The following is a 26,417-nucleotide window of genomic DNA, read 5'->3' as shown; positions in this document are numbered from 1 at the left end:
TTGAAAGTCACTGAATATGATTTTGAGAGTAATGGTGGATTATTGAGAATTTGTGGGATGAAAATGATTTAGTCTGGGTAAGCAGCAAATTGAAACTCTCTAGCTGTAACCATTTGGAATATCACTTGCCATCGTGATTGCTCCTTTAAAGAGGTATTCGGATCATCATGGTCAAGATGAGAATTCCTCTCTGTACGCCATGGCCAGGCGTTTGGAAACGGAGCTTGTTGCACTATGCTTTTTTACGTAACACTCATAGAAAGTTAATGGCAGTTACGGAAAGAGCAGATCTATAGCTATGTAGTTTACACAGCTCTTGGGCAATGGAACACGTCAGCTTTGCTGTTTTTCTAACTTCCATTCGCTTCTCTGTGAACTTTGGAAATGGCGTAAGACGGCTCACTTGGCTGTTTCTGCACTTCCAACTATCCTTTGCCACCACATGCAATGAGATTAGGCGAGGGCCAAATCTCGAGTGGTGTGGGTCAAAACAATGGCGCTTGTAGCCATAATAGTTTTGACATGGGAATATCCCTTCTAAGTAAATAGTATTTAAAGGGGTTGTCCCGCGGCAGCAAGTGGGGTTATGCACTTCTGTATGGCCATATTAATGCACTTTGTAATATACATCGTGCATTAAATATGAGCCATACAGAAGTTATTCACTTACCTTCCCTGCACTGGCGTCCCTGTCTCCATGGTGCCGTCTAACTTCAGCGTCTAATCGCCCGATTAGACGCGCTTGCGCAGATGGGTCTTTTCCCTTCGGCTCGGTCCGGCAGCAGCGGCGTTCTGGCTCCCCCCCCCCCCCCCGGTCACATGTGCCGATTCCAGCCAATCAGGAGGCTGGAATTGGCACACACCATGGGGCGGAGCTACGCGATGACACGTACAAGGGGGCGGAGCCAGAACGCCGCTGCTGCCGGACCGAGCCGAAGGGAAAAGACCCATCTGCGCAAGCGCGTCTAATCGGGCGATTAGACGCTGAAGTTAGACGGCACCATGGCGACGGGGACGCTAGCAACGGAGCAGGTAAGTGAATAACTTCTGTATGGCTCATATTTAATGCACGATGTATATTACAAAGTGCATTAATATGGCCCTACAGAAGTGCATAACCCCACTTGCTGCCGCGGGACAACCCCTTTAATTGTATCTGTCAAGCTTCGTGTATTTCTACAGCTTTTGTTTCCTTCCACCAAGGATCCTTGTGCATGCGCACTGCTTGAGTACAGCATTGTAAATGGAGCATACACTGGATGTAATCTGCCTCCTGCTCTGGAATCTCTACAACAGTGAGTACAGATAGTAAAAGAACAGAAGGACATAACCTGCAGTATTCACTATACTTTTTATTGGGTTTCCATGTTCAAACACGTATTTATAAGAGGATATCGTGTGAATATTTCTGTGGATGTAAATAAAATGGCCCAGTGGGGAATAAGCTTCTGGTAGTGACTTGCCTGCCAGGGAAAGAACTGATCCAACATCTGCCATTGGGGGAGTCAGGTGGAACCCCATACAGAAGACCTGAACTCACCAGCTTCAGCCAAGTTTTGCCTAATGTGTATGGCCACCCAAGACCATACATTATGAAGTTTATTTAGAAAGATTTGCTCTTCAACCCTTTCCCAATTGTATAACATAAGTATGTTTAATGCAGTTGTGGAGGGTGTATGGAGCAGGCAGGAGAAAACAAAAATGCCTATCTCCTTAGGCTAGATTCACATGGACCAATTTGCGCACACAAACGTTACATACAAGTATATGCAGAGTATAGAACCCATTGATTTCAGTGGATTCGTTTACTTGTATTTTCCGGCATATATAAGTTGTGCAAAAAAAAAGGGGGGGGTCAGCAAGCTATATTTTCCTGCATATTATTGCATCAAATGTCCCCATAGAAGTTAATGGGGTGGTGTATGAATGCACGTAAAATAGATTAGGAGATGCGTGATACACTGCATAACTCTGCTGGAAAAATAACACATCTGGAATTCATTAGACTATGCATGCACAAAAAAACATAGTTTGACCCGCAAAACCGCTCCGCCTATGTGCGCACAATTACTCATATGGTCGTGTGGAGGGGGCCTTAAGAGGCTACGGCTCTGTTAACATCTGTGTCTGAGGCTCCATAGGACAGATCCTTGTACCACAGGGTTTGTTCTTTTGTTCCTCGACCGCAGATGTGAACAGAACCCAACAATCCTCATATCTGGCGTTTGATGGGTTGTAAACGCTGCTAGAACATGTTGTCATTTCAGATATCAAAGAAAACTACTACTAGATTGAGTTTTTTTGTATTTTCAGGTGTGATTAATCTGCAGGAACACGGCTTCTCCTCAAAAGGCCGCTGACTTGTCTGGATAGATCACCATCCGCCAGGAGATGCTTTACATTTTGTAAATTGTTGTGGTTTTGAGATTTTTGACTGGAAACAATAAGAATAAAGAGAACCTGTAAGTTTGAATGTGCTATAGAGCAGAAGCGGAGCAGGTTACATGGAGCCTGCTGTATTGGGTGCACCAGTTCTCTGACTACCTGATGGACGCTGTGCACTAGTATGCAGCTTCAATCTAAGCCACTGCATGCTGCCCGGACTGTCCAGGGCTGCATCACAGCAGTCTGTATGCATCGTTAGTCTAAATCACTGCCTAATTGAAGTCCAGCCGTCTGTAAAAGAGGGACCCTCTAGTCCTAGACACATAAGGGAACATTCATCAACCTTTTACACCACTTTCTGGTGAAAAGTTTGAAGATCTTTACACAACTGGGGATTTGCACAAAAATTTGCCACTTTTCGTTGTCTGCGCCTGACACGTTTTGTTAATGGGGTGTGGTTTATCAGAGGAGGCAGACCACCCCAGACTGACACATTTCTGTATAATTTACACAAGAAATTAGCACAAATGATACGGCCAGATTGACGATATGAACGCCAGATTGGATCTGGAGTAGGTGCACAGAGGTGCCGGAAGCTGCTCTCCATATAGGAGTGCTGGCGAAAATCTCATTAAGGCCAGCGTTGGATATGCCAGTCTTAATAAACTTCCGGCATAGCTTTGTGGGAAAAGATTCAGTGCTGCTTGTATTTTGTTCATTTCAGCCTCCGCTCATCGTGGGTTTAGAGGTCCTATCAGTGGCTGATGGTTATCTGGGTTCTATTTCCATCCAATCTTGGACCTATTTTTTGGTCCACAGATTGGATGGAAAAATGGCTCGTGTGAATATACCCTTCTACTGAATCTTTCCCCATAAAACTATACATCAATCTGCTCAGCTGCTTCTGCTCTGAGATGCTGTCCAGTCTGCATGCATCATGTTTGTGACAGGTTCCCTTTAATGTATAGTAGTGATACACTCTTCTTTTTCCATTATTTTGAGTGACATTTTTGGAGGCGATTCTGTGTAATCTTCTTTCCATAACAGACTGTTTTCTTGGAAACTGTTTAGGAAAGTTGTTTGTTTCTTTTACTGTTATCTTGCTTTGTTTGTTGAACATATGAATAAGTGCAAAGGTATATTTCTCTGCACCTATAAGTGATTAGGAAAAAGTACACTGGACACTACTGCCTCCTTGTGGTTCCCAATATTTGTTGGTCACAGACTGCTATTAAAAACATATTATGACTTAACTGTTCCTGCTATTTTTTTGCAATTACATTTTTATTGTGGAAGAAGGGGGGTGGGGGGCGACAGCTGCATTGGTAATCTTTTGCACAAGAAAAAAAATGCCTATAACCTTATTTTCTGTAGATGAAACTGTGCAGGCTTGTTTTTTTGCAGTATGAATTGATGTTTTCTTTGATACCATTTTGAGGTACTTACAACTTTTTGATTCCTTTTTTATTTTGCTCTTTGAAAGGCAAGATGAACAACATCAATAGCTATTTCAGCACTGACTCGTATAATACACCACAGTACTTTGTGTATTACAATCGCACATATAAAGTTGCATTTGATTCCGACAGCTCCATCTAGGCGTTTTGATTTTTTTTGACAATGAGTGTATTTATTAGTTTTCAAAGTATGCAATTTTTCAAGTAAACATTGTATTACTTTGATCTCTTAGGATAAATCACCAACTACAGACCTTTTTATCTTTTTTATGTATGTATTTTAATTCATATAATTTTTTTTAATTTTTATTACGCCCATCTCTGGTGGTGGTGGTGGGGGGTGGTCACCTCACCTCACCTCCAGCTGGCTGATTCTTCTGCTTCCTGTGACAAAGCATCCATTCACAGGCATTCTTCCTGCCCAGCAATGTACGCTATGCCACTAGTGATGTAGCGTTCACAGCCTAGCAGGGAGTGCTGAGCTATTGCAGAGACTGTGCATGCCCGCTGTCTCTGCAATAGATCAGCATTTCTTCCTAGCCAGTGAATGCTATGTCACAGTGACGTGGTGTACCTTGCCGGGCAGGAAAAAGAATGCAAGGAATGCATGCTTCATAACAAGAAGAGAATGATCGGGCCAGTTGGAGGGGAGGTGGCCCGGGGGACTGGAGAAGATCAGCGTGGAAAAGATGCAGTAAGGAGTCTGCCTGGGAAGGAATAGGTAAGTATAGCTTCTTTTTTTTTTTTTTTTTTAAATGACAAAACCCCTTTAATAAAAGTGAATTGAAGTTTTCACCGCTTGAGGCTTACCTACACACGGGGCGAGTGCAATATTGGTCTGAGAAACCCTGCGTCTTACCTACGGATGTGAGGTCATTTTCAGGCAAAAATGTCAACCTCTCACACAAGTGAGGATCAGAAGTGTTTCCCATTGATTTCAATGAGAAACCTCAGATCGCACAGCATGTGAGGAGCCATGCAATGCATTAATGTCCCATTGAAATCAAAGCATTCAAGGTGAACACCAAAAAATAGAGCGTGACACAATTGTTTTCCTGCTCTATGTGGTGCGGGAAAACATGTATAGGACTCCATTCAAAAGAATGTGGTTGATATGAGACGCACAAATCTCGCACATGTAAAAGGTGTCTGCTCTGTGATATTTTCCATGCAGATTTCAATAGCCTTTCTAGAAGCGGGGCCTAATGGGTGTAGTAAGATGGCAAATCTGCAGGCTATTGTTAGTTTGTCAGTTGCTATGACAACAGCGCTGGGGTGGCAGAGAAAGTCCCCTCCCTGTGTAATCGCTTAAATGCTGCAGGCCGCAGTGACTGTTTACGTCCTGTGCCCAAACCATAGCCATGATGTACTGTTGTATCAATCAGCACAAGAGTTTAGCCCTCATGGAGCAATAGTACATCATGAGGTGTTGGGTGTATCATTTATTTTCATAATGTTGACACCTATTTAAATAGACTGTTACCATGTTCTTGCAGTCCTCACTGTGACAGGCACTGTCGTTATACTGGTCTCCGTGATTAGCGATATGTCTGATTTCGTAAATCTGTGCAGTAGTTTTGGAGAAACTTCCATTTAATTAGTAGCAGCAGGACACAGAACTATTTCTGCATATGCATGAGCTGCAGGCTAATGACTGACAGCTCTCTGCCTATTGCTGTACATAGAGAGAGTTGTCAATCATTGGCTGGGGTGGGTGGAGCTAGCCTGCAGCTCATCACTATCCAGGACTACTGTAAGTAGTCCTCTGTGTATGTGTTGCTACTGATTTAAAGGCAGGTTACTCTAAAACTACTGCAGAGATCCACCCACACTAATTACAGTGATATGTCTAAGGGTGGATTCAGACGACCGTATATCGGCTTGGTTTTCACGCCGAGCCGATATACGGTGTCCTCATCTGCAGTGGGGGGGGGGGAGGATGGAAGAGCCAGGAGCAGGAACTGAGCTCCTGCCCCTCTGCACTATTTGCAATGAAAGGAGGCGGGGCTACATTCCAAGAATTGGCAGAGGGGTGAAGGAGGCGGGAGCTCAGTTCCTGCTCCTGGCTCTTCCATCCCCCCCCCCCCTTCCTGCAGAGAGAGACGACATATCGGATGGGTGTGAAAACCCAGCCGATAGGCTGGATTCAGACGAACGTATAACTGCCACTTATGTTGCCCTCAGATGGGGTACCATCTTTTTTCACCCCTAACAGCTCCTCACTTTATTACTGAACCCCAGTTCTGAGTGCTGGTTGTGCAAGTGTGCTGCTGGTCCAGTCATTTCAGTGGAACAACCAGAGATAGCTGAGCGTTCCAATTGAAACAAATGTATCGGCAGAGCACATGTATTACCACTGCTCCTTTCATTCCTGGACACAGCAGACTCGGGCTCTTGGAATTATCGCCTATTCTACGTATAGAGGATAACTTGCTTTTGTGGCTTTATAAGAAAAAGTGCTACACCTTTTTATTTTGTTTCTAGGTACACAATTGAATATAATCGGGAATTGTGTATTTCTGAAACTTTTGAAGAGTAGGAAAGCAACAACTAAACTAAACCCCTTTACCTTTTTTGGAGTGAATGAGCGAGCAAACTACCAAATCTAATTACAGGGCAAAAGGAGGTTTACAGTGATTATTGGGGATGGAAGCGAAGCACTGTCTTTGTAAAGGCGACTTCCAGCTTTGTCTGTTGGGGAGAAGGCACAATTGTCACTGCTGCAATAAGAAGGGTCCTGCAATGTAACCACTTTAATAAAACCGTGTAAAATCTCTGGTCCTCGTTTTTTTGTCCCAGCCTTTCAAGAATCATAACCTTTACATTTTTCCATTGACATAGCTGTATGAGGGCTTGTTTTATGCTGTATTTTTAAAGGTACAATTTAATGTATCATAATGTATGGAAAAACTTTAATGGAAGAGAAATGAAAAATAAAATGTGAGTGACATTTTTGGTAGGTTTAGCATTCACAGTGCAGCAAAAATAAGATACAAACATTGTTGTATGAGTCGGTATGCTTGCGGTGGTAGAAAACATTAACTTATAGAAATTTGGTATTTTTAAAAATTGCTTTCTATTGCCATATGCTGAGGTAACTTTGTGTTTTCATCATTTGGGCTGGGTGAAGGCTCGTTATTTGCAGGGTGAGTTGTAGTTTTCATTACCTTTTGGGAAACTTGCATGTTTTTGATCACTATTCAAAATTTTTGGGAGCCAGGATCAAAGACAAAAGTAATTCCAGTCGGTATTCAGCGCTATTTTTTTTAACTTAAGATTTTATTCACTTAAATTTTCTTTTTGTTTTTTTCTTTTTTTTTACTTTTAGTCTCCGCAATACACTTAAGCTTGTGATCATTTTATCGCTTGAAATATATATTGCAGTGCTTTACTATATAGAGATTTTTGACGGTGCAGGGCTTGATAGGCATTCACGTGTGGCAGCCCTGGGAACCTTCAGCAAGCTCTGGCCTGCCATGCTCGCCCATTGCTAACCCCCTGATTGTGCTGTGGCGGAGTGCAGGAAGGGTTCCCATTCCCCACCCCACTGACCCTGTCTCTCAGCAGGTAGCTCTAATTGAGGCAGTTGTCAGAAACAGCTGCTACCTGTCGGCTATGGAGATGACTCCGCTGCATCCACCCTGCAGGATTTCTGCATTCATATAAATGTGCAGTGGTCCTGAAGTGGCAAAGGTGTTGTCACAGTGTCTACACGCGCATGTACAATACGCCATTTTGCCATTCCATTAACTAAGAAAGTAGAGGTCAGCAACTCTGCTAGGTAAGCAAACATTCAGTACACATTCTCTTATAGCCTTACCAGTATCTGGTACTTTTTAACAGCCAAAGTATGACAAACACATCGCAGCTGCCGAATGCCTACAACAATCCAACTTACTGAACTTGATTTTTAACCAGCACCAACTTAAAGGGATTATACCAAAAGAGCACGTTACTCCCTATCCACAGGACAGGTGATAACTTGATCGGTGGCGCTCTTCCTACTGAGACCCTGCCGATCTCAAGAATGGGGATCTCGTGTCTCCAGTCCTCATTGTGGGGTTACTGCAACCCATGCAGTAAGGAGGAAACTGAATGGAATGCTGCTTGCACAGGCGCACCAACGCTCCTTTCACTTTCAACAGGATTGCTGAGACACCCAAGTTGCACCCACGCGGTTATTTCCATCATCAGGCCTCTTTCACACAGGTAACTAGTGAGATCACTGCATTAAAAAAAAATTTTACTTAACAGGTGCTGTCAGCTCTGCTGCACTTGTTTGCAGTCTTCAGCAGCTGCTTCCTGGTCAATGGGGTTCATAAATCCTGCCCCCAGGAAGCGCTGGCTCCGATTGGTTCATCAAGCACTGCAGTGATTGCCTTAGCCAATTGTTGGTCTGCTGCTTCATCATAAACACAGTCAATCTATGAACGACTGCCTGTTTTACTGAGGTGATCAGGCTAGAATGATCTTTGGCCCACTCCACCTCCATTCACTGAGCAATGATCCTGTGTAAAATCAAAGACACAATCATGGCTGGCGGGCTCTGAAGTGCATGACAGTTGTCTGAGGTAAAAGGGGCTTTACTAATATACTTTAGTAACACTTTTTCTAATATTTTTCCTCACTCAGCCAGGAATAGCGTTGTAGCGTCTAATTTTGTACAGCAGTCTCCCTGTACCAAGTAGAACACACCCCTCCTTTGTGGTATGCTGTCACTGACCACTGAGCACCTCCCTTCTGAGTTACATCAGCAGTACTTATGTATTCCTGCACTTGGGATCTGTTGTCATATGACAGAGGGAGGCGAGGGGGATACTGCTGTCACTGCATGGAGCCTGGGGGTGCCACACTGCAAAATTAGAAGCTATAGCAATTATGGCTGACTCGAGTCGCAGGGAGCTAAAAACATTTAACATATAAAAGTAAAGGATTTACAAATATACCTTAGCCAGTGTGTCTATAGATACATCTGTATGTAGTAAGATACTTAGGCTGAATGCACACGATTGAGTGAGATTCTGATCCGGTGACACTGTGTACCTGTCCATATGCCTTTTCTTCTGTACTGCGGATGTGCCAGCCAGTGTGCATGAGCAGTACAGAGGGGACCGCGCTGTCACTAGGTGATGACACAGATCCCGCAGCCTTTCCGGAAAGCGATTGCGGAAGGGCCGAGGGACAGATGGCTTTCACCAATGTCCAGGGAAGCCGTCCACACTGAATCAGGATCAAAATAGAGCATGCTGCTACCCCCACCCACGATTACTGCCAGACCTTAGCATCACTTAAATAGAACCGGTCTGGCACTGGGAAGCAGAACAAGTGGTCTCAAAAAGCAGCACATGATGCCACATTGTAAAGTCATTGAAATCTACCAGTCTGCAACTGGTTACAAAGTCCTTACTAAGGCTACATGACTCCAGTAAACTACAGCAAGAGCCATTATCCAGAAATGGAGAAAAAAATAGCATAGTGATTGAATTTGCAATGGGTTACCAGTAGAGATGAGCGAGTAAACTCGCTAAAGGCACATTACTTGAGCGAGCAGAGCCTTAGCCGAGTATCTCCCTGCTCGTCTCTAAAGATTCGGGGGCCGGTGACAGGCGAGTTGCGCGCGCGGGGGGGGGGGGGGGGGCGAGGAAGAGAGAGATCTCCCCTCCGTTCCTCCCCGCCACGTGAATCTTTAGAGACGAGCGGGGAGATACTCTGCTAAGGCACTTCTCGCTCGAGCTCATTGACTCATCCAGATGAACAGGTAACTATAGACCTCGGGTAAGGTCAGTGTACATAGTTCCACAAGAAAACAGACACTGGGCAAATATGGCATCCATGGGAGAGTTGCAAGGCGCCAACGACTGTTGGCCAAAAAGAGCACAAAAAGGTCTGTTTTTCGCTTGCCAAAAGTCATCTATATGACCTCAGGGCTTTTGTTGATGATGATCTGTAGACTAAATAAAAATGGAACTTTTGTTTTTAAAGTGATTGATCCCAAAACACTAAACGTAACACCACGTTCCCAACTAAGACCACCAACAGTCAAACATGATGGGATTGTGATGGCCGGGGTTGCTTTGCTCCCGCAGGACCTGGGCATCTCTTCTTAGTTGATGGAATTGTGAATTCTGTTCTCCAGCAGAAAATGTTGCAGGGAAAGGTTTATGCATCCATTCAAGTGTAACTGAGTTATGAAGCAGCAGGACAATTATCCAAAGCATACGACAAAGAGGTCTCTAAATAGCATAAAAGCAACAAAATTAAAGTTTTGGAGTGGCAGAGTTAAAGTTCTAACTCGCCTCTCCTGGAGATGCTGTGGCAACGGGTAGTTAAATTAGCAGTTCATGCTCGAAAACTCCCCAGTGTAGTCAAATTAAAACAATTACGTGAAGAGTAGTAGGCCAAAATTTCTCAACAGTGATGTAAAGGACTCATTGTAAACGCTTGACTGCAGTTGTTACTGCCTAGGGTGGCACAACCAATTATAAAAGAATTGGTGGGGGGAGGGGAACAATTACTTTTTCACATGGGTGATTTGGATTAACCGTCAATAGATGGGAAGATCATTTTAATGCTGCATTTTGTGTTGTCTTATCTTAATGTTGGGTGAGCTGAAATATTTAAATGAGACAAATTAGCAAAAAATTCAAGAAATTAGGTTAGTTGTTTTTAACAGCACTGATTGCAAATAGACTTGAACTAAGGCTTTGATCAATTACTCTTTGAAGCCCAAATCTATTTGACAACCAATCTACACTGAACAATCAGTGCATTAGGAACAGCTGGCGCATGGCATCATGTGATCAGTAACCCGATACCACATGATGGCATCACAATCTGCTCTCAGATACTGTGCTGCTCTGCAACAGTTAGCAGCAATAGGTAAACGTAGTGACTAACCGCGGGCCAATTGTTGTGCCCAGTGTGTGGTACCAGTATTTCTGAACCATGGTTTCAAGAGTACGCCAACATTGGTTCAGCCTTGAACCGACAGTAGATGATACAGTGGCAAGCCATCTGTGATTGATTATAGGAGGTTAGCATTGGTTGGCATGTCTGGTATTTCAGCACCGATGTGCCACAGTGGACCAACTGACCCAGCAGTACAACTGTGTGCAAAGTTAGACAAGGCTCCACAATTTCTCCTTGGGACACATTCTTTTTAGGTTTTTAATCTTTAAATGTTTAATAAAGGATGTTCTTAAGTGGTGTTTGTGTGCTGAATATTTTTCATGCCCAACAACCTAAGGGCTCTTTCACACGCGGGTATATTGGCCGCTGTTTTCACGCTCGGCTGATATACACTACAATCTGATGCATTGGATTCCAATGCATCAGATCACATGGCCGTATTCCCGCGGGGTAAAAGTGCCCGGCTGGGCTAATATAGCGCCGGGCGCTTTCTTGCTGGGCCGAAAAGATAGTCCTGGAACTATCTTTCCGGCCCGAATACGTTGGCCGCTTCACGAGCTCCTATGGTAGCCAATGACAGCGGCCAGAGAAGAGAGATGGGAGGGAGTTTAGCAGCGTGACTAAAAGCTCCCTCCTTCCCTCCACCTGTCTGCAATGAGAGGGGGCTGGAAAGGGGCGGAGCTAAGCCACTCCCATTGCTAGCTGAAGAAAAGGGACAAGTGCCTAGCTCAACCCCCATCCCGCCCACTCCCATTGCAAACAGCCGGAGGGAGGAGGTGAGCCTAAGAGGGTGCACAAACGCTACACTTGTGCGCCCGTTCACGCGTTTTTTTATGGCGCCGACAGGCGCACATAAAAACGCCTATGGTCGTGTGAAGGAGGCCTAAGACTGGGTTTTTCCAAGCTGGATATGGCTTTAGCTATGTAAAGTGATGGGTGAGCTGATTACCCCTTTATTTTTACCACATTGAACATGCTTGGGATATGCTGGATAGGTCTGCGAGATCTTCTCCGCAAAATGTGCACCAACTGCTGGCACTGCTGCAGCAGGCATGGGTCGAGTTTAGTATGGAGGATGATTGCCAACTTGTAGAATCCGTTCCCTGATGACTGAAGGGCACAATTATCCAAAGAAGTGGACATCCCATTACTGAGTAGGTATTCCTAATGCAGTGATCGTTCATTGTATACGTGTGCAACAAATTTAGTATTCTATTTAGCTGAAAAGTGTAAAAAAATAAAATAAAAAAAATCTACCTTTTTTAAAGAGGTGCATTCAGATTGTGTGTCTAAGACAATAGAAATCACTCACAGAGTTTAAGATCTTTCCTGGAAACAAGCTGTGCCAACTTTGTGTACAGGGAAAAAAAAAGTTATTATAGACTACAGTAAGGCAATAAAGGAAGAGAAAAACAAGTAAATGGAAGATTGATAATCATGCCAAATGTTTTGTGCAGACAGGCAATAGCTAACAATTCATTCGTATATATCATTATGAACCAATCTATTATACCATTTCACTTTTACCTATGCAAGAAAATAAAAAGTGTGAATGCATAAAAAAATAAAATCGAAATAGAGCTCAATACAGTACTCCCCAAATCACCGATATCCTGGTCTAAGTGTGTATAGAAGCCTAAAGTAAGACCAGCAAGCATCATTAGTCTAGAATGGCCTTAAGAAATGTGACCAGTATATTACTAGTGCTTAAAACCAGATAGAGATCCTTCCATGTAATTCTGCCATACTGTTTCAGAGATCCTCTTAGGTGGAAAACATGCAGAAATATTTTACAGTACATGATTGATAGTATTACTCCAGCAAAAGCAAGGCTTTAAGAGCAGAGTCCTATTAACATTAGTCGTTGGTCCCTCTACCAGGTAGAGCATACATTTCCAGTCCATGCTGGATCTGTATAGTCCTTGTCTAAAACCTTCCTTCGTCAGGATCTCCTCCCATTAATGCAAAGACATTTTTGGACCTATAGGGACCAGACCTACTGCTGCCAGACTGTACCCTTACACCAGTAAGCTACCACCGAGGGTCTGTCTAAGTCATGAAACCTAAATAACTGTAGGGAAACAAATGGGTTTCTACAGCCAACACAATACATTCAATTGCAATTTTTATTTCAAATCAAAATTAGTGCTCAAATCTGTATTAAATAACAAAGATACCAGAAATCTAGCATACATCAGATATAACAAACTCATTTACCTATTAGTGATTTCCATGTTAAATCTTCTGTGAAAATATACAAATCTCCCTGTAAAAGTGAACTTACTAAAAACACAAGTAATCAAAATTTACATTACAGTCACCACTGAAAGAAATCCAAGTGCCTGGTTTGTGTTAAGGCATGGCATGACTGGATTTTTGAGGTAAGGTTGTATAGTTATTTTTTTTTCTCAGCATGATGTGCAATCCTTCTGTGCAAACACAAGTGTAGGTGTTAACCAATAAAGTGTCAAATCTGTAGTGACATTTTTACTTAGGCACAAATCACACCTACTACATCAAACACAAAGGCTGGAAAGAATCCAACAGCATTGAAGCTTCCCGTGAACCCAGCTTACGCTTGCCTCCAACAGCAAATAATGATAGCAAACAAAACAACATGGTTTCATCTTCTCTTTACGGGTAGACATGTTTTTTGTAACGTCTATATTCTTGCAAAGACCTGAGGATTTCCTTGGAAATTCTGTTCCTCTGCTAGGCCAGTCATGGAAGCCTTCTCCTTTTAGAAAAGGAAAAAAAAAACAGTACGATCCCATAATTCTAGCATGTTTCATTCAGAACATGATGGATTATGGCTGCATTGCACTAAACTGATTAATAAATTATACAAATGCTAAGCGCTTGATACAAACAATGATTTTGCACAGTCTTTCGTATGGTACATATTTCTTAATCATAAGACTTAAGGTAAGAATTGATTTTTTTTTTCTTTATGCATTTGCTTATATGCGCACAAAAAAAAATATATATATATTTACATTAAGGAAATCATAAGTAAATCGGAGTGGAAATTTACTCCATACAAGTGATTTCAGCACTGCATACACAGTGTTAAATAGTGCCCAATGTAGTGTCAGCATAAATTATGGACTTCGAAAACAAACTGCAGAATGTGCTTTTTGTACATTGCGAACATATCGGACTATGGTCAGTAAATGCTTTGTATACTGAAAAGCAATTCCTTTTTCTGTGGGATATAGTACACTACAGTAAAGAGTCTACACAGCTTCTTCATGCTTTACAAATAGTTGTATATACAAATAGTTGAAGATACAGATATATAGTACAAGTGATTAGTATGCAGAAATGCGAGATGAAGCATGTGCTTCCTGGACCTCCTTAACTAGTAAGATACGAGTCAGCATCTGCTCCATCACCTCTTCATTTACAGGCTGTCCAGAGTACCAGATGGGGCTGTTAGGTGCAACTACTGGTTCAGGGACCAAGTAGAAGGCATCAGCGGGTCCTCGGGCTCCCTGAGGACTGAAAAGCAACAGAAAAGATTAAAACGGAAGGCATATGGCAAATGGAAAACTTAACAGTAAAAGCTACATTACTTAAAGGGAATCCCTTCACTAGTTTTTTGCGGACCAATATCTGCGAGCCATGATTGGCTCTGCCCACTTGTGGGACTAGCCATGCCCATCACATCCTCCAGCTACTGATTGCACAGTGAAGGGGTGCCAGCTGCCATAGGGAGAGGAGTGTCAGAGGACATTTGGTGGGGTATTTAGAGCTCATGATGGAGAACTAGTCCTCTGCCTGTGGTTGGTACTAATAAAATCAAAGTTTCTCCTAAACTACTACATGTATACATGTAATAGACATATTGCTGCAATCAGCATGCCCGATGACAGATTCCCTTTAACAATTATTAGGTGGTCTACTCACCCATTTGCAAACGCTTTTTTGTTGTTTTTTTTTAGTGTGTCAAGTTAAAAAAAAAACAAAACAAAAAAAAACACACACAACCAAAAATACACAGGTACCTGGACATTGCATATATAAGTGCTTTTTAGAATATTGCATACCAACACCAGAGTTGGTCTCCCTTAGACAACATGGCAGCCTCTCCTTTATGCTAAATTGTGGAACATTGCTTTGTTACTTCTGGCTGAAGTGGTAGCGAGTTTGGGCAATATTAGGCATTAAAGCCTTTCTCATAGGGTGTTCCAACAGCCCAAATGGTGAATAATGTGAATAATCGTCCCAGAGGATGCTTTACTACTTAAATATCTTCAATAATAAGGTTGAAAATCACACATACTTTTGTATTTTTTTTAATTTAGGTTTTCTGTTTTACTTTATTCTTTTGGGGGGGGGAGGGGCGTGCGTTTTATGCTGAAATCACACACCCTTTTTTTAGCGAGGCGTGCATGCTAAAGTGCGCTTTTTTATTTACACATCTCTCATTTGTATTGTATGATCAAAGGGTTATATACAGCTACAGACTCACTATAAGTTTTATGTACTCTGCGTGTAAAGCCAGTTACTGAATGGCTGAGCATTTATTGTGAGGGTTAAACAGCCCTTTCAGTTGACTGGCAGGTCCTGTGGGACACAAAGTTGACAGAGTCAGTGTGAGCAATCCTAGGATACCACATATAAGGTCACAAACTATTTACTTTGATCCATTCTATTGCTTAGGAGATTACGAATATCTGTAGGTTTGCAGTACCAAAAAGTGTGGATGAAATAAGAGGGGTTTCCACAAACTGGCCATGAAGGTAGATACAAGTATTCTTTAGGTTGCTACCATTCTTCACGTGCTTTTATAAATGAGTAAAGGTAGAAGATGAACATGGGAGACCGATCTAATGAATATTTCACAAGGCCGAGGACACCATTATGCAGATGACCGAGCAAGACTGCCCAACAGTAGGAGTTAGGCTGCATGTCCACGGGCGATGATCACACTGTGTGAAGCTTTCCATAGCATTGCTATGGAAAGTGCAATGTCGGCGTCCACAAGCGGAGAATCATAGCAATTCTTCGCTCGCGGGATCTAAATCGCACCATGCCGCGATTCTCCGTGGGGAGCCTATCTTTTAGATAGGCTCACCGCTGAGACCTGTCAGTGCTCCCCCCCTCATCCCCTGCGGCGGAATATCACTAGCAATATTCCGTCACGGCCTTTGTCACAATGTTCTTGGCAAGTTGTTGATTAAAACCTATAAAAAAGGTAAAATAAAAGCACCTCTGGATACAATTGGACAAACTGTATATTCATAATTTTTTTTATGATGGCACATTTCAGTTGGGAAAACGGACTTGCTTAGTGAAAACTATGTAAATGCTTCCAGATTTTGCTGGTGTTTACAAATATGTCAAAAAAAATCTTTTGACTGCTCTGTTCACTTGCAAGTATTGTAAGGCTATCTAGGAAGCTTGCATATCGGATTTCTGCTCAGACAATAAAAAAGGTGTCATACAAGTACAATGCTTGGTCACTACAACATTAACCCTTTCCAATCCACTGTCTGACATCTTCCTACATTCTGATTGAAGCTTGTACAGCTCCAATGTCAGAAGACATCTGACAGGGTATTCTTACAGTCTTTTGCCAGCCACTACACTGTTGGAGCCTCTCTGGTGCACACAGACTGGCTTTAGCCAGCAGATGGCACCATTGTATAACAGCAAAAAGAGAAAGCCTTTTGGGAAACCCTGAATCCAAAATTGGATTGGAAAGTGTTAAAAGGGAACCTGTCACCTTCCTAGAGTATCAGAAACTACCTTATGGTGCTGCTGGGCGAGGTGACAGCGAGTTGGGTGATGTATTTCTTATCCTCACTACCCAGACCCCGATGCTGAAGTCCACACGCTGCACAAAAATCTGACTCTGACAGAGTCCTGTATTTGTGCTCTCTCTCCCATAGCCTTTTATGGGAGATTACAAAGTAGAAGACGTCTAGATTCATTTTCTGATGGTTTAAAAGTAATCTGCTGCCTTATTTTATCATCTTTTTAGGTGGACAGAAATTTACAGTTGGGAAGTAAATTCAATATCCTCTAAGGCCAGAGTTTGAAAATGCCAATGTCTTGTGTGCCCCCCTTGATGGCAAGAAAAAAAAAGGAAGATCAGCATTGTTATATTGTCTCACAAAATCCTCAAGTGAGAATTTCTTAATAGAGGCAGCAAGGTCTCTGCAGTTTGAGGACTCTCTGAATATCTAGGGACCAAGGACTTTGAAAACAACTACCGACTCCAGTTAGACCTCTTGTTCACAGGCAATATGTCACTGCCTTACCACCCACAGCGATAATTTGGCCGCAGGTAACGAAATGAATGCTTTCCATAGACTTAACTATGGAAAATGCAGCCCGATGTCCACGAACGGAGAATCATAGCGATTCATCGCTCAAGGGATTTAAATCACGGAATGCTGAGACCTGTCATTTCTCCCCCCTGCTCCCCCACAATCCCCACCTGCTCCCCCGCAATAATCATTGCGGAAAGGCAGCGGGATCTGCGTCATCACCTAGTGACGGCGCGGTCACACCTGTACTGAGCATGTGCGCTGGCTGGCACATTCGCAGTACAGAAGAAAAAACATTCGGACAGGTACGTCGGGCTTACTGGCCGGACACAGAGTCCGATTGCGCTGTGGGATCCCGCATCCAGAATCCGACCCAGTCATGTGTAACTATAGGTCCAGCAGTAGCTGGAAAACCAGCAGTGAATAGCCTGCATTTCCACCAGGAAATAATTCTCGAGTGGATAGAACGCTGGCAAGAAAAGGTTGTTTAGAATACATACCATTTAAAGCGATAGAAGTCATACAGTTTTATGGGACACTGTAGTGGGTTATCCGGATTTTCAAGCTGCTCTACGTAGGTTTCTTCTGCAACTGAAAAATAAAAGGTCCGGCGTTTATAAGTTACTGTTAAAAAATGATCATGCCTATACACAGTAGGTCTAAGATGGTTCAGAACTCACAAGGAAAAACCCTGCTTTGGACTTATTCAGTGTCTTTTGTGACCCTTTTCCTACATGAAATGCATGTAACAAAAAACAAGTGATTATTTTAACCGGTATATGCATATATTAGGTGGCCTTTTTATCATACTTGTATTGCTCTATTATTATATGTTCCTTTTTATAGAGAGCCCCATGGAAAAATTAGCTGACAAAAACACCATACCAAGATGCTGCGATTTTGAGGAGAGAAAAAAAAAGGTATTGGAAAGAAGAAAAAAAAAATGAACACAAAAAACACCAGATTCAGAAAATAAGCACAAAAGACGACACTATGTAGTGCATAATAACCAGTTTTAGAGTAGTCACACACACAGGGTTTTTTTTCAAAACTGGAAAAGAAAGTTTTCATGACAGATGTTTAGGCAAAGCCAGAAGTGCATCCAACAAGAAGAGAAGAGTGCTTCCTTTATACCTCCTAGAACCTGTAAATCCACTTTATTTTTTGGGCTCAAAAAATAAGTTACAAAAAAAAAAAAAAATCCAACCCGTGTTTGAAGCTTTGTGCTGCACTTTCCCTTCTTGGGGCTCGGTCAGAAGAGAGTTTTTATTTTTTGCACATGAATAGTCGCGCAAAAGAAAAAAAAAAAAACAGCGCACATCACATGAGCAGATGCATCTCCACTCACATGTTTTATCTTTGGCAGGTGCAATTTTTTCACGATTGTAAAATTCAGACATGTGAATGCTTTCATTAAAAAAACATTGGTTTTAATAGGTGCGCGAAAAAAAGAAGTGTCTCTATTCATGCTCAAAAAATAAATAAATGATTGTCTGACCGCGGCCTTAATGCGTTTTCAGACAAAATGCTTCCAGAAACATTTTATTTGAAAAAGGGACTAGTGACATTTGACGCAGCCGTTTCATTATGGCTGGGTGCACATTAGCTGTAATGCAAGCTGCGACCGAGAGTAACGGGGACATAACTTGCATCAGACACCCATTCGTATGCTGCGTCAGATATACAGGGACTCCGCACACTGACATGTCCCATTTCTCATCCGGATGAAAAACATCCATGCGTTTAGCCCCATAGGCTATAGTGGGGCTATGTGCTGCCTGTGGAATTACATTAACAGCACATGGCCCCAAATATGCAAATGTGCCAGAGGCCAAAACAATAGTCTTCCCCAGAATATAAAAATTCTGGAACATTGCATTAGAAATCTGCATTGTGCCGATACGGGAGCATCTTTTTTTTTTTAGAACTATGCTCCTTGCCAATTCTTCTTTCTTTCTGCGCGCTCCGATGCTGGTCAATCACTGCTGACTATGCCACACGGTTTAGGACGCACGCTTCTGACAACAGGAATAGTAACATCCAGCTTACGATTTATTTATACATCTCTAAGAGGAACAGAGGAATGGCAAGGCAGTTTAAGGGAAAGAATCCAGAATTGTAATTTTGTAGGGAATGCAATGGGTGCAGAGTGGTGACAGCTTCACTTTAGATATATGCAGGGGTTTTCTTACAGTTAGGTTTGTCTGTTTAAGTCAATGGGGAAAGCAGCAGCAAAATAAAAAAAAAATAAAAAGAAAAACATAGCAAACCTTGTGTACGCTGCATTATGTAAACACACAAATAGTTAATAATCTTTATTTGCATAGCGCCAACTTATTCTGCAGCGCTTAATAGTTAAAATTATATCCCTGGAATCAGGGGGGGGGGGGGGGGGGGAGAGTAAGCAAAAGAAAAGTTGAGCCCACAGCAAAATGCATAAGAATACGAGAACCATTTACTTTGCTATTAAATCCCCACCCGTATGTTTGCTGTGCTGCAGTGATGATGCCATGTTGACCTTAGCCTAATTGGTGGAGGTCTGGCTGCAGCCATCGGGTGTCGATGTGGCATCGTTACTGCAGCACAGTAAGCAAAGACCAGCAGAAGCGCTGAAGCAGCCGGATATTTAATAAGTAATGGCCCTTTTATTTCTACCACCCAATTCTTTGGCCTGTTTTACTTTGTTTCCCCAACAACCACTTTCAACAAAAACAGGTGACAGCAGTGGAAAAATGTTCTGTCATTTCCCAGTGTTAAAAATTAGCACAAAAAATAATGCAACTTATTTTGTCAAACATCTCTTCCTGGTAACGGGGCTTGAATACTCCACCTCCAGCAAGAGATTGCTGCAGATGGTTCATGAACACAGCCTCAGCCAATCAAAGTTGGCACTCGATGAACCAATCACAGCCATTCAATAATGTCATTCACTGAATGGCTGCGATTGGTTCATAGAGCGCCGGCTCCGATTGGATAACTAGCGCTGTGGCTCAGCCAATCACTGTTACCAGGAAGAGAATGCTCTTTCAGCGCTGAGGACTACATGGAAGACTGACGCAGCCAATATTTTTATAATTTTTCATGTAATGTAGCAAGGCCTTATTTTCGGTGGAGGGCTTATATTTCAAGCACACCACCCACCCTCCTGAAAATCAGAGTAGAGCTGATTATCGAGGTAGATCTTATTTTTGGGGAAACCCAGTAGCTGAAGGAAAAAAAAAGGGGGGGGGGTTGAGAGGGGGCAGTAAAACCACCACATGGGTAGAATGGCTAAAGCGTGTCTGGTGCTTTAGGACCAAACACACCCTGGTCCTCGAGAAATTAAAAAGATACAGGTAAATGCTCACATAAGCCTTCCCTGTGAGGGAAGCATGTCATATAGAAGGATCTGATAGGATACACATGAGAAGCGAGTCAGGGGCTAATGTTTATATACATTATATTTTGATAAACTTTAATAAAAACCATGTTTGGTATTGTCGCATCCATAACTACCCCTACAATACATTGAACACACTGCCCGACAAGCGCCATTTAAAAAAATTTTAAAAAGCCAAAAAGCTTTTTGTTCATTTCATCTCCTCCCCCAAAAAATGCAGTAGAAAGTTGATCAAAAAAGCCTTATGTACCCCAAAATGGTACCAATAATAATTTCAGCTTGTTATGCAAAAAGAAACCCCACAAGTTCTCACAGAGCTCCATTCACGGAAAAGTCAAGTTATGAGACTAAGTGCAAAAAAATAAAATAAATAAATAAAATTTTGGTATACTTAGGAATATATAATTTTATGTCATTCATGCTGCATTATAGGAAACCTAATGGCAAAATTGATATGCAGTTTCTCCTTACCCTCAAAAAATATACAACAAATGCAAATGGTAACATTTACAGCTTGGGAGGGGGAAAAACAAACCCTCATATGGCCATGCATGTTGACAGGAAAAAAAAGAAAGAAAAAAAAAAAGTTATGGCTTTTTGAAAAGTGGAGATGAAAATTCAAAAAAAAAAAAAATCATTGCACCCTTATTAGAGATGAGCGAACGCGTTCGTCCGAGCTTGATATTCGTGCGAATATTAGGGTGTTCGGGATGTTCGTTATTCGTAACGAACACCATGCGGTGTTCTGGTTAATTTAACTTTCTTCCCTGAGACGTTAGCGCTTTTTTTTGGCCAATATAAAGACAGGGAAGGCATTACAACTTCCCCCTGCAACGTTTAAGCCCTATACCACCCCCCTGCTGTGAGTGGCTGGGGAGATAAGTTGTCACCCGAGTATTGAAATCTGCCCCTCCCGCGGCTCGCTATGGATGCATTCTGACATGAGTTTAGGGAAAGCGCTATCGTGTTGGAGCTGCTATAGGGAGAGTGTTAGGAGTATTTTAGGTGTCAAGAACCCCAACGGTCCTTCTTAGGGCCATAAATCTTCTCTATATGCGCTCAATGGGGCCGGCGGCAGCAGCGCTGACCCCATTGAGAACATATAGAAGAGAAATCCTTCTTCTCTGGCACAGCTGTAACAGCTGTAGCAGAGAAGAACGATGTTTGCCCATTGAATTCAATGGAGCCAGCAATACAGCATGTTCCACTGAATGCAATGGGCTGCCCGCGATCGCAGGATGAATGGTCGGAAAGGGGTTAAATATATAACCCCTTTCCTGCAATTCATCCAGAAATGTGTTACACTAAAAATATATACCGGCGTATAAGGCGACCGGGCGTGTAAGACGACCCCCCAACTGTCACCTTATACGCCGGTAATACAGTGGAGCAAAGAATAAAAAGCATTACTCACTTTTTCAGATGATCTGCGGCGCTCCTGCAGGCTGTCGCTCCCTCCTAATCCACGGCAGAGTATTCCTTTCTGCACGAAAGGCTTGAAATCCCCGCCTCTAGAAACACAGCCAATCACAGCCAATGACAATGATGTCATTGAATGGCTGTGATTGGCTTGAAATCCCCACCTCCAGAAACACAGCCAATCACAGCCATTCAATGACATCATTGTCATTGGCTGTGATTGGCTGTGTTTCTGGAGGCAGGGATTTAAAGCCTTTCGTGGAGAAAGGAATAGTCTGCCGGGAACCAGGAAGGAGCGACAGCCTGCAGGAGCGCCGCAGATCATCTGAAAAAGTGAGTAATGCTTTTTATTCTTTGCTCCACTGTATTACCGGCGTATAAGGTGACAGTTGGGGGGTCGTCTTATACGCCCGGTCGCCTTATACGCCGGTATATATTTTTAGTGTAACACATTTCTGGATGAATTGCAGGAAAGGGGTTATATATTTAACCCCTTTCCGACCATTCATCCTGCGATCGCGGGCAGCCCATTGCATTCAGTGGAACCTGCTGTATTGCTGGCTCCATTGAATTCAATGGGCAAACATCGTTCTTCTCTGCTACAGCTGTTACAGCTGTGGCAGAGGAGAACGATCTTTATGCTGACAGTGGGGGGGGGGGGGGGGGCACTCTTGCCGCTATTGTGGCTTAATAGTGGGACCTGTGAACTTGAGATGCAGCCCACCATGTAGCCCCTCGCCTGCCCTATCCGTCACTGTGTCATTCCCATCACTTTCCTGAATTGCCCAGATTTTCACACATGAAAACCTTAGCGAGCATCGGCGAAATACAAAAATGTTCTGGTCGCCCATTGACTTCAATGGGGTTCGTTGTTCGAAACGAACCCTCGAGCATCACGGGAAGTTCGTTCCGAATAACGAACACCCGAACATTTTGGTGTTCGCTCATCTCTAACCCTTATGTCACTAAGGGATTAAAAGTATTTTGCCATTACTTAGAATTGCTTCCCCACCACTCACTGGCTATAGAAGGTGACTGCTGTGGTCAGTGATTGGCTGCAGAAGTCCCATGTCCCGGCTGGTAGCAAAACCCCTTTAAGTGACACCTCTGGTTTTGAGAAATCTAAGCAGGCACAGCCTGGAGTGTCCCAGCTCACGGCCCAGTCTTAGATTTTTGACATAACTAAATCTGAAGACCACTAAAAGACCTGTTTGTTAAATAGAATGTGCAAAAGTAGGTTTATAGCTTTCAGTTTGGATGTTTCCAAGTATCACTTACTTTATTCAACCCCCTCCCCCTTGTACACCACAATATATTTTGTGCATGGGACTATGCCGGACTTTATTCAGGGTCACCAACTATTAGGGTCTTCACCTTTCAAGCCACTCTGAACTTGTCCATAGAGGCGCAAAAAGCGAATTGTACAATTCTTGTCTTTTCCTATTCCTGGGTTTTTCCGCGTCTGCTTTGTAATCTTGGAAAAAGCCAGCTGTGAGTGCTGCTCTACAGTTTTCAGAACAAAGTACCTGAGGAAACAGATAGGTATCAACAGGCATGAAACTAAACTGACGGCACAATATCCAGCGTAGACGTGTACATTATTATACTTTTCATCAAAAATGCTAAGTTTTTTTTCCCCCTGGGAACCACATAAAACAGGACAGGCATATTTTGCAACATGTCTGCAATTAATCAAAAAGAATAAAAATAATCAAAAACACAACGTCTCATGTCTAGGCATTCAATGGTTGCAAACGGAGACTTTCCCTGCTGCATGGGGTGTGAGCATCTGTAGGCAGAGATCAATGCAGCAGCTACCATGGAGATTGGATGTAAAGAGTTCCTCATTTTCTATACAAGTTAGCTGATCATTCATTGTGATGTAATCAATGTTATTTCTCGACACTATGTCCACGGGGAAAATCAGGTCCGTGCAGATTTGTGCCGCGAATCCACTAGAATTGTCTTTTTTTTCATGCGGGAGATCAATTGAGATACATCTCCCGCACGCGAGATCCGCACTAAAATGGAGCACATCGTTTTTTTTCCCCACGAGCATGAAATACGCAAATCACTTAAAATACCATCCGCGGCTATTTAACTGCGGATGGTCAATGCTTTCCTATGGGCCGTGGATTTGCTAAATATAATTTCCCCGTGGACATCAGGCCTTAATGAAGGGAAGCGAAATCCATTTAAAAAGACAAAAGAAAACTTCCCAAGTAGTAAAAAAATTTTTTTTTAAATTAAAACTTGTAAAAGCGAGGAAAGTCAACTCACAAAAACAATGTTACTTCTAGATTACCAGTTACATGTTAGCCCAAAACAGTCTGTCCAATAAAGCTGCACAATATTGGTTGTGCAAAAATATATAGATCACCAAATAAACAAGAAATTTAGAGCACAACTGCCATTTCATCCAAATATGAAAAAAAGTGGATCTTCTTATAGCCGAATTATTACTTTACTATTTAGGTTCCACTTCTTTACCCTGTTTGTATTTTTGTGCCATTATCCCCATGAGGTGCTTCTTGCCACCCACTTCATTGCAGGAAGTGGGTGGCAAAAAGCACTTTAAATGCAGGAAAGGAAGACAACAGATTTGTTGTTTCTTTAAAAATATTGCACATCCCAATCCACAAATGGTGTGCTGTATACAGAGGTCTCCAGCCTTGTCTATCTTGAGAGCCACATTCAAGCAAAAAAAGAGCTGAGACATTAAACCCTTTAGTGGCACGCCCGGAAAATCTCCATGTAGTTAAACCCCGGAAGATTTCCGTGGACAGCTCTAGTGCTGAAATGTGCAGAGCACTGAGCTGTCAACTGAAATCTCCCGGGGTTTTAATTACATTGTTGACTCATTGAAAAAACCTGCCCTGTAAGGCCTGACATGGTAATAAACCTGCCACTGAAGAGGTTAAACTTGGAGAAGTAAATAAGTAATCTTGGATTTGCTGATATTTGTATGTGAAACTGAACATATTGGTATTATACCTTCCAAATTGGCATACAACAAAAGGCATGCAAACATTTCCTATGAGTGCTTACTTGGTGTTGAAATACATTAGAGTAAACAGCAGAGTAGTTGGCGAATGAGCACCCAATTGCTTACAGTCCCACAACATTTCTTCGGAAATGCAGCTGGATATTACATAACCTGTGAAGGAGAAGTTTCCATAAATCATCCACATACTATAATAAATAGCAATGAAGGAGCAACGTTAAAATGAACCTACCAAATGGATTCACTCTTGGGCAATATCCTTTAAGCACTTCATGAAGTTTCTCCAGAAACTTTGAATAGTAAAGATCAGCAAAAACGTTGTCGATCCTGTTGTTGTCAAACATATGCTAGAAACAGAATTAACAAAAATTAATATACTTCTACCAAGTAAGGCCGCCTGCACACGGGCGGAAATCCCGCGGCGCGATTTCCCGCGGGATTTCCACCGCTGAAAGCCTGCATAGGAGTGCATTACAATACGCACTCCTATGCAGACGGCCGCGGTTTGGGCGCGTGAAATCTCGCGCGGCAAACAAACCGCGGCATGTCCTATTTCTGTGCGGGGCTCGCAGAGCCTCGCACATAAACGTCACTCACCCGGCTGCGTCTGCACATGCGCCGGCTGCCCGGCAGCCGGCACATGAAAGAGCCGGGGCCGCCAGGCGCGGCTGAGTATGCGCTCCTCCCTGCAGGCGCTGGGGTCGGGTGCAGCGGCGAGAATTCTCGCCGCCGGATCCGACCCGCCCGTCTGCAGGCGGCCTAACTCAAATCATCATACAGGTTAAGGACAGCTTTAGTGGCAATTTTTTTTTTTTTACACTTAAATTCATGTCTTTTGGGCTGAAAGTTTTTGCAAGAGGGCTCAATTTTAAATTGTGCACCGTTTCACTTCTGCAGCTTCCAAATATCACTGTACATAGTAACTGCAGACTGACTCTTCCTTCAGACATACCAGTGAAGCTGGATTGAGACACGATTTCTAGTGCTCATTCTCCTCTCCTGACAACGTAGAGACCTTTGCTGCGATCATAAATTAGCTGATCAGGTGGTTCAGGAAAGGAGAGGAGAAACCAAGACCCGTTTTACACAGAACCATTATTGTCGGGCTGTGTGAAACTGAACGATAATTGGGCCGTGTAAACAGGCAGTAGTTTATCTTTGAACAATTGTATCCTCTGAATGGAGGGGGGGCAGTCGGAAGAGATCTCACATCCACTTCTGACTAGGAGAGGAGCAAAAAGTTGTGTAGCAGAGAGGTTGTGCCATTGATTTCAATAGGAATGAAGCTAGCACCCGCACTTCCTCCCCCTGTCCTCCGATGACAATATCTAGCTCGCTGTACTGGACAGAAGGCTGGATGATCAGCTGATGGCCAGGTCCCCGATCAGTGGACCCCATCCATTAACTACTGATGACCAATTCAGCAGTTTCAATGTTTTGTTTGATCAGTATACACAGAAAAAACACAATACAACCGTCACTTGTAAAAAGAACCTCTGTCTGCTTTCTGTCAGAGAGCGCAGCACTGGAGGCAAGGAAAGGGTGTACCTTTACTATAATTTGTGAATGTCTCTGTAGTCTCTGCT

The 26,417-nt window shown here is 42.9% G+C and overlaps 2 protein-coding genes across 2 annotated transcripts in view; one reads left to right on the top strand and one right to left on the bottom strand.

Moving 5' to 3' along the window:
* Positions 1 to 3,484, top strand: part of MOV10L1 (Mov10 like RNA helicase 1) — a 70,663-nt gene extending 67,179 nt beyond the window's left edge. Inside the window, exons 24-25 of the mRNA XM_066591878.1 lie at positions 1,204 to 1,295; positions 2,314 to 3,484. Coding sequence (XP_066447975.1) covers positions 1,204 to 1,295; positions 2,314 to 2,323 — 102 coding nt within the window. The 3' untranslated portion in view covers positions 2,324 to 3,484. The remainder of the gene's footprint in view (positions 1 to 1,203; positions 1,296 to 2,313) is intronic.
* Positions 3,485 to 12,859: 9,375 nt separating this feature from the next.
* The window catches only part of LOC136611906 (transcriptional regulator QRICH1-like), a 33,238-nt gene continuing 19,680 nt past the window's right edge, over positions 12,860 to 26,417 (bottom strand). The window contains exons 6-10 of the mRNA XM_066591877.1: positions 25,064 to 25,178; positions 24,876 to 24,984; positions 23,202 to 23,353; positions 17,530 to 17,620; positions 12,860 to 14,252 (exon numbers count right to left, since the gene is read on the bottom strand). Of these exons, the coding sequence (XP_066447974.1) occupies positions 14,063 to 14,252; positions 17,530 to 17,620; positions 23,202 to 23,353; positions 24,876 to 24,984; positions 25,064 to 25,178 (657 nt within the window). The 3' untranslated portion in view covers positions 12,860 to 14,062. The remainder of the gene's footprint in view (positions 14,253 to 17,529; positions 17,621 to 23,201; positions 23,354 to 24,875; positions 24,985 to 25,063; positions 25,179 to 26,417) is intronic.

This window comes from Eleutherodactylus coqui, chromosome 2 (assembly GCF_035609145.1).
Source record: "Eleutherodactylus coqui strain aEleCoq1 chromosome 2, aEleCoq1.hap1, whole genome shotgun sequence".
Lineage (NCBI taxonomy): Eukaryota > Metazoa > Chordata > Amphibia > Anura > Eleutherodactylidae > Eleutherodactylus > Eleutherodactylus coqui.
The sequence above is the reverse complement of the archived record's forward strand: the minus strand, read 5'-3'. Positions and strand labels throughout refer to the sequence as shown.